This window comes from Piliocolobus tephrosceles, chromosome 1 (assembly GCF_002776525.5).
Source record: "Piliocolobus tephrosceles isolate RC106 chromosome 1, ASM277652v3, whole genome shotgun sequence".
In the NCBI taxonomy this organism is placed as follows: Eukaryota; Metazoa; Chordata; class Mammalia; order Primates; family Cercopithecidae; genus Piliocolobus; species Piliocolobus tephrosceles.
In genome coordinates, this window is record NC_045434.1 from 61362296 (window position 1) to 61371227 (window position 8932).

Sequence of the window (8932 nt, forward strand, 5' to 3'; positions counted from 1 at the left end):
TCCAGCCTACATGGAGAAGTACATTTCTAGGGACTAAACCTGGCTCCCGGGTTGTTTGCTGAGGTCCTTTTTGTGTGGAAAGAATGGTTATTACCAGGGAAGGTTTTCCTTTTGTTTTACTTGCTATCCAGATGCTGCTCAGACTCTCGCTCTCGCACAGGATCACAGTATGGATATTCCAAGTCAAGACCAACTGAAGGTAAAATCACCACACGGTGACTTCTTTTGTTGTACAGAGTGGCCCCTTCTCTGTACCTATGGATCTTGGACTCCCAAGACCTTTCCCTGAATGTGGTAAGAATTTAATAAGAAAGGTTCTTGGGAGTTCACAGACCAGGGACAGAGTGAACCTTCTCTGTTCTGCCCATAACAGAGTTCCAGTCTCTGAACCTTTCTTTGGGATGTAGCACTTCTGATCTTCAGTTCTTCCAGTTGCATTTTTCTTTGGGTTTGTGTGTGCCTGTGTGTGTGTGTTTGAGGAATTTGCTTTATTAGATTTTAATAGGCTTGTTGCAGTTAAGTTCATGTCAGGCCATTTCCTAAAGCTTCCCCAAACCTGGGGAAACTTTATAGTCATCTTGGTACATGTGAGAGTTTCATATGTTTTCTGAATTATGCCTAATTTTGTAGTAGACTTGAGGCTTTATACAGATAGCCTGTTTTTAACAGTAGATTTTGGCCTTTGTGTAGAGGTTTTTTTATCGCCCCAGGTTTGGGATTCTTCTAGCTTTGCTCACAGTGGGTTGAGGAGAGGTGTTGCCTTTATATGATGACTGTTGCGAACTTGAGTTCTCTTTCTTGTGTGTAACCCATTGTGTTGCACACTAACTGGTGAGCCAGAATGGAACTGCTACATCCCCTGGTCTCAGTTATTTCTACTGCACTGATGGACACTTTTCCCTTCTTTCAGCAAAGTGCAGAGGAAAGTTCCACTTCCAGAAAAAGAACGACAGAAGACGATATCCCCACACTGCCTACCTCAGAGCATAAATGCAGAAATTCTAGAGAAGGTATGTTTTGGATTAAGGCTATATGGACTTTTGTTCTCTTCCTCTTCACCCAGCCTTTTTTTTTAATCTTTCCATATGTGAAGTAGGAGAGGCATATGTCATCATTTCTCATCTTTTACTGAAAACCTTTTTATCAGCCTAGTTACTACCGTTGTTAGCTTTGAAGATGGTAGTGCTCTTTTAGCAACCCGTGAGTACTAGGATGGTGCGAGACCCTCCCATGAGCTAGCGTGTTACTAGAAAATAGCTATACATTTATTGATTTGCCACCAGGTGAATTTTCTATATACATGAATTCAGCTGCCTTAGACTTTTCAATCTTAGTATTCTTGTATGTATATGATTTGGTTAGAATTTTTATTTTGATTTGTCTACTTGAGGCAAAGGCTCATTTTCATACTTTTTTTTGAGTCGGAGTCTCGCTGGATCGCATAGGTTGGAGTGCAGCAGTGCCATCTCAGCTCACTACAACCTCCACCTCCCTGTTTCAAGTGATTCTTGTGCCTCAGCTTCCTGAGTAGCTGAGATTACGGGTGTGTGCCACCACTCCTGGCTCTTTATTTATTTATTTATTTTGAGACGGAGTCTCGCTCTTGTTGCACAGGCTGAGTGCAATGACGTGATTTCAGCTCACCGCAGCCTCCGCCCCCCAGGTTCAAGTGAATTCTCCTGCCTTAGCCTCTGGAGTAGCTGGGATTACAGGCGTGTGCCACCACACCTGACTAATTTTGTATTTTTAGTAGAGATGGGGTTTCGCCATGTTGGTCAGGCTGGTCTCTTAACTCCCAACCTCAGGTGATCTGCCCGCCTCGGCCTCCCAAAGTGCTGGGATTACAGGCGCACACCACCATGCCTGGCTAATTTTGGGGTTTTGCGATGTTGGCCAAGCTGGTCTCAAACTCCTGGCCTCAAATGATCTACCTGCCTCAGCCTCCTAAAGTGCTGGAATTAAAGGTGCGAGCCACTGCACCTGACCCAATTTTTACACATTTTGAAGTTTGCAAAGATGACATTATAAATATACTTAATCACAAAGCCAAGAATGAGATACAGGAAGCCTGGTATAAGTTGAGCATTCTAAATTTGAAATGTTGAGCATTCTCTGTTTGAAAGATGGTAATGCTCTTTTAGCAACCTATGAATACTAGGATGGTGCAAGACCCTTTCAGAGGATCTTAGAATAAGTTGAGCATCCAAAATCTGAAAACTTTTTTTTTTTTTTCGAGACAGAGTCTTGCTCTTGTCACCAGGCTGGAGGGCAGTGGCTCAATCTCAGTTCACTGCAGCCTCCACCTCCCGTGTTCAAGTGATTCTCCTGCCTCAGCCTCCTAAGTAGTTGGGATTACATGCGTGCACCACTATGCCCAGCTAATTTTTGTGTTCTTAGTAGAGACGGGGTTTTACCATGTTGGCCAGGGTGGGTTGATCTCATGACCTCGTGATCCACCCGCCTTGGCCTCCCAAAGTGCTGGGATTACAGGCATGAGCCACCACACCCAGCCTCTGAAAACTTTTTCACATGACACCACAAGTAGAAAATTTAACACCTGACCTCATGTGACAGGTTGCAGTGAAAACTTTGTTTCATGCACAGAATTATTTAAAATATTATATAGGGCTGGGCGTGGTGGCTCAAGCCTGTAATCCCAGCACTTTGGGAGGCTGAGACGGGCGGATCATGAGGTCAGGACATCGAGACCATCCTGGCTAACACGGTGAAACCCAGTCTCTACTAAAAAATACAAAAAACTAGCCGGGCGAGGTGGCGGGCGCCTGTAGTCCCAGCTACTCGGAGGCTGAGGCAGGAGAATGGCATAAACCCAGGAGGCGGAGCTTGCAGTGAGCTGAGAACCGGCCACTGCACTCCAGCCTGGGCGACAGAGCGAGACTCCGTCTCAAAAAAAAAAAAAAAAAAAATTATATAAAACTACCTTCAGGCTATGTGTACAAGGTGTGCATGAAAACTTGGGTCCCATTGGCCGGGCGCGGTGGCTCACGCCTGTAATCCCAGCACTTTGGGAGGCCGAGGCGGGCGGATCATGAGGTCAGGAGATCGAGACCATCCTGGCTAACATGGTGAAACCCTGTCTCAACTAAAAAAAATACAAAAAGTTAGCTGAACTTTGTGGCGGGCGCCTGTAGTCCCAGCTACTCAGGAGTCTGAGGCAGGAGAATGGTGTGAACCTGAGAGGCGGAGCTTGCAGTGAACCGAGATCGCGCCACTGCACTCCAGTCTGGGCGACAGAGCGAGACTCTGTCTCAAAAAAAAAAAAAGGAAAAAGAAAAGAAAACTTGGGTGCCATCCCCAGGATATTTCATTACATATATACAGATATTTCAAATCCAGAAAAATTGTTTTGCCCTTGGATGGTGGTCACCAGATCTTTGCCATTCCATTAGATATGCTGTGATCAGGCTAATGAGTTAATCCATATTTTCCCCAAAATTGTACTTTAAAACACTTTCTAGGCTGGGCGCAGTGGCTCATGCCTGTAATTCTAGCACTTTGGGAGGCTGAGGCGGGCAGATCACCTGAGGGCAGGAGTTCGAGACCTACCTGGCCACCATGGTGAAACCCTGTCTCTATTAAAAATATAAAAATTAGCCAGACATGGTGGCAGGCGCCTGTAATCTCAGCGACTTGGGAGGCTGAGGCAGGAGAATTGCTTGAACTTGGGAGGCAGAGGTTGCAGAGCCGAGATCATGCCATTGCACTCCAGCCTGGGGGACAAGAGCAAGACTTCGTCTCAAAAAACAAACAAACATTTTCTAAAATTAGTTTTTTGTTTTTGTTTCTCTTTTGGCGAAGATGTGTAAGATCATAAATTCCCCAGAGTCATTTTATGGCATGATGGCTTCTAGTCTAGGCATGTGGAACAATGGCAGGTTAAGCCTCTGGTTATATCCGAGAAACTTTGGCTGCTGAAGTTATTTTAAAAGCTTAAATTAAATTTGAATAAGTTTATCATGCTGGATTGTTTTCTTTACATTTCATTTGAGCATAAACTGAATTTTGGTCTGCCTACTTTGTAACTATTCCAGTCTATAGGATATTAAATGTGTAATTTTATTCCTTAATGCAAATCCTTGCTTATTTTATACTCAAAAGGCAATTTTAAGATGTATAAGAACATGGCTGGGCACTGTTAGAAAATCAAGGCTGGGCATGGTAGCTCGTGCCTGTAATCCCAGCACTTTGGGAGGCCGAGGCAGGAGGATTACTTGAGCTCAAGAGTTTGAGACCAGCTTGGGTAACATAACGAGACCTCATCTCAACAAAAAATTAGCCCAGTGAAAAATTAGCTGGGCACGATGATGTGCACCAGTGGCCTCAGCCACTCAGGAGGCTGAGATGGAAGGATCACTTGAGCCCAAGACGTGGAGATTGCAGTGAACGGAGGTTGCAGTGAATCAATATCATGTCACAGCACTCCAGCCTGGGCAACAAAGTGGCACCCTGTCTCAAAAAAAAGTTGGGGGCAAGGGCAGGTATAAGAATAGCCAATTCAAGGGGGGATATGTAGTTTGTGATGAACATTTGAGAATAAATAATAGTATTTTCAGGAAGATCTATAGGTAGAAGGGACAGAATTTTTATTTGTGGAAAGAATGACCTATTTTCATTTCCTTCATAAGTTGTGGAGCTCAAGTAGGGAAGAATAACTTTAATATGGACCATTTCAAGAATTTGGTTTCTGATAATTTCAATAATGAATAAGTAGAAACATAATTGAAGTTTCCCTGGCCACAGATAAGCCTTTTAGTCAGCAATATTGACATAATTTATAAGTAAATAGGGTAACCTTATGTTCTGGCAAGGACTCACGTATTGCAGAAATTCTTTCATCATATGTACTTCAGCACACATTAATGCCCATGGTTGCTTTGGGCAGACCTGATGTATTGGGAAGACGTAGAAGAGAATGAGAAAGTAAGAAAGGAGCAGCAGAGCACAACGAAAGACTGGAGTCTGGGAAAGAAAAGAATATCATGTGATAACAACAGACTTATGTTATTAGCAGCCCTCAGTGTCATTCAGATGTACAACGTGAGATCTTTTACTTGAAATAATGTGGGGTCTTAGTATTTGTGGTATGTCTAGATACTTAGCTCTAAGAGCCCATTGATCCAGCAAGGGCGTATGTATGTGTTTGGACAACCCAGAGTTTAGTATTTTATAGTGGTTGTTACCCACTAAAACATACGAATTACTGAGAAATGACCCAGAATATGTGGGTATCAGTGAGATGGCCTGGACAACCTTGTGATCACCATTATGGTTTGTATTGCCTTGCTTTGATCTTAAGGGTTAGACCACTATGTTACCATCATTTTCATTGCTATTAATCAAACTATTATCAGGTACTATGTACTAGAGCAAGTAATTCTATAGTTTATACATGGTAGGAGTGTTTAAAATGCCAGTAAATGACCATTTAGAAATTCTTTTAGAACAAGGTCATTGTTCAGATGCTTTTAGAGTCTTTTTTTTTTTTTCCTGTCTTCTCATAGAAGACGATGCTTTTAGAGTTTAGACTTGATAAACGATGATCTACTTGTAGTGTCATTACTTGCTGATGAAGCCTAAACAAGGGAGGAGAGTTGAGCTCTGCCACTAAAACAGATACTTGATTTCTGATTCTTTCTTTTTTTTTTGTATTTTTAGTAGAGACGGGGTTTCACCGTGTTAGCCAGCATGGTCTCGATCTCCTGACCTTGTGATCCGCCCGTCTCGGCCTCCCAAAGTGCTGGGATTACAGGCTTGAGCCACCGCGCCCGGCCGATTCTTTCTTTCTCAGAACAGGAATTTCTTTTTACCTGTTTGATAAAGAAGTTTTAAGTATTTTAAAGATAGTCTTGGTTATTATGTATTGTGCATAGTTATCATCCTTTTCATTTGACTTCTATAGATGGAGACTTAATTGAAAATTTAACCCAAGATGAGACATCTAGGCTGGACCTTGGATTTGAGGAGTGGGATGTAGCTGGCCTGCCTTGGTGGTTTTTAGGAAACTTGAGAAGCAACTATACACCTAGAAGTAATGGCTCAACTGATTTACAAACAAATCAGGTAAATTTCACATTTGAAGGGGAGTGTTTTTTTTTCTTTTGAAAGGGTAACATTCTTGGTTACTCTTGACCACACATTATATTCTCTAAGAATTCTTATTTACTCCTATGGCGTTAAATACCATCTGTATGCATGTGATACCCAAATCTGTATCTCTAGTCCTTACCTCTTCCCTAAATGCCCAACTTCAGTTTCCAGATGCCTGTTTAACTAACAACTCTACTTAGAGGATTTGACATTGAACAATTTCAAAATGGAGGTTTTGGCTGTGCGTAGTGGCTCTTGCCTGTAATCTCTGGGAGTCTCAGCCTGTAACACTGGGAGGCAGAGACAGGAGGATTGCTTGAGCCCAGAAGTTTGAGACTAGCCTGGGCAACATAGATGCCATCTTTACAAAAAATAAAAAATTAGCCAGGCGTGGTGGCATGTGCCTGTTTTACTATAGTAATAACTGATTCAGCCCCCTCCTTCCTCACTTCTTGTCATTCTTCTTGTTCACTACATGTGTTTTGGATATACCAGGCTCCTTTCTGACCCTGTAGCCCAAAATTCCTTCCTTCCTCAGGCACCTTAAGTTTATTCTTTACTCTTTCTGAAACTCTCTTCCCCCATATTATTTCTTTGCCTTCTCATGATTTAGGACTCAAATGTAATTTCTTCAAAGAGGTCATTCCTGGCCGCTAAGGCTATTACGTTACACAGTTCCAGTAGGTTCCATTCACTTTTTGTTTTGGAGCTGTGTAGTTATAGGTGGTGGCCTTGCAAAACCATCCCCTAGTTAAAATAGCCTCCTCTTAAGCCACTCTTTTCTTTTATCCTATTTTATTTGCATAGCACTTCTCACTTTGTAAAAATATTGTTGTATTTTATATGTGTGTTGTCTGTTTACCACTGAAATGTAAGGCCAGAGCTTTTGTATTGTTCACCACTTTTTCCATTACCTAGTACCTAGAACAGTATGTGGCACATAATAGGTATTCAGTGAGTATTTGTTTAATAAATGAATGAGTATATAAGAGTGGCAGAATAATAAATTGTCTCTCATGGATGTTGTAGAAAAGCATGTCATGAAATACTCATAGATGAATGCAGAAAGAGTTCTATATGGAGTTCAGAAAGTGTCAAGACAAAAGGTTTGGGTGACCATCAGTATTTCTCATATTTCTTTAATAAGCATCCTTGACATTTTAAGGGAAAGAATATTTCAGAACTAATGGAATGTTTTCTAGTTTCTTAGAGTGTCACCTGTAGAAGGGAATTTAGGGAACAGATTCTATTTACTTGAGCAACTACAAGTCCTTACCTTTTAAACGCTTCAGTACTGTTTCTCAGGTGTTATACCTGATTGAGTGTTAAAAAGAGGAAAGTCTATGCCTGGCACTATTATATCCATCCATTAGTTTATCCATAGTAGGTATCAAGTAGATACGTGTGGAATGAATACATGTCCACTGAATAAAGGCAAGATGTTCTTTGGCGATGTAGTGTGACGACATTGAGTTTTGGGTTCATTTGTGTTGTTTCAACGTCTGATAAACCTCTGAATACAGAAACTCATGTTTGTTTTTTTCTATTAGGATGTGGGTACTGCCATTGTTTCAGATACTACAGATGACTTGTGGTTTTTGAATGAGTCAGTATCAGAGCAGTTAGGTGTTGGAATAAAAGTTGAAGCTGCTGATACTGAACAAACAAGTGAAGAAGTAGGGAAAGTAAGTGACAAAAAGGTATGTTGTGGAAAAATTCCATGTTGATTCTGTTTGTGTGCTCATAGTATAATCTGTTCAGATCTCTTTGTATCTCTTTGTACAACAGATTGCTTACATAATCCCCTTTTTAACTTTAATTAATTTTTCAATGCAATTTTAAGATTCACATTAAGTGTTAAGTTAACCAGGGCTGCCTTAAAAGCCCCTACTTAGTCAAAAACAGTAAGCTATTGTTTTTTTCCCCTGCTTATAGCAACTAGCTATCCTTTTTCTCCCTTTGCTAACAAGGTAAGGTGCTAATCAAGCTTGTCCAACCCACAGCCTGTGAACCACATGCAGCCCAGAACAGCTTTGAATCAACACAAATTCATAAATTTTTTAAAAATATTCTGAGTTTTCTTGTGATTTTTTTTCCCTTTTAGCCCATCAGTTATCATTAGTGTTAGTGTATTTTATGTGTGACCCAAGATAATTCTTCCAGTGTGACCCAGGGAAGCCAAAAGGTTGGACACCCCTGTTCTAAATGAACAGCAGTCTGTAGGAGAAAACTTATTTCTTGGAAATCTTGATAGCTTCCATAGCCATTTTATACCTAAATGGAAAGATAAGACTATTTCTTTGTAGCTGTTTTAGAGTTAAAATAGTAGAAAAGAGGGGAGATTGAACTCTGAGTACATATGGCATGTACTCATGAAGTACTCATACATATAGTATGTACTCATGTACAGATGAAGAGTCATACAGGCAACTTGCTCAAGACTCAGAAGAAATTGGGGAGGAGATCCAGTGGCCAGGATGTAGAAGAGTGTTGGTAAACATCCATTGAATAGGCCGGGCGCGGTGGCTCAAGCCTGTAATCCCAGCACTTTGGGAGGCCGAGACGGGCGGATCACGAGGTCAGGAGATCGAGACCATCCTGGCTAATATGGTGAAACCCTGTCTCTACTTAAAAATACAAAAAACTAGCCGGGCGACGAGGTGGGCGCCTGTAGTCCCAGCTACTCGGGAGGCTGAGGCAGGAGAATGGCGTAAACCCGGGAGGCGGAGCTTGTAGTGAGCTGAGATCCGGCCACTGCACTCCAGCCTGGGTGGCAGAGCAAGACTCCGTCTCAAAAAAAAAAAAAACAAAAAAAAAAAACAAA

At 41.7% G+C, this 8932-nt stretch overlaps 1 protein-coding gene across 5 annotated transcripts in view; it reads left to right on the forward strand.

Annotated features, from left to right (window-relative positions):
- The window catches only part of MDM4 (MDM4 regulator of p53), a 39811-nt gene that overhangs the window by 24051 nt on the left and 6828 nt on the right, over positions 1-8932 (forward strand). Inside the window, exons 6-9 of one of the 5 annotated variants that reach the window (XR_002725308.3) lie at positions 161-199; positions 911-1010; positions 5921-6081; positions 7659-7808. Coding sequence is in view for 2 of the 5 variants with exons in the window: in XM_023186864.3 (XP_023042632.1) it covers positions 132-199; positions 911-1010; positions 5921-6081; positions 7659-7808 (479 nt within the window). In the remaining 3 variants the exon portion in view is untranslated. Of the gene's footprint in view, positions 1-131; positions 1011-5920; positions 6082-7658; positions 7809-8932 lie in introns of all 5 variants that reach the window. The other 4 variants (XM_023186864.3, XM_026456681.2, XR_002725309.3 and 1 more) reach the window with 4 other exon arrangements.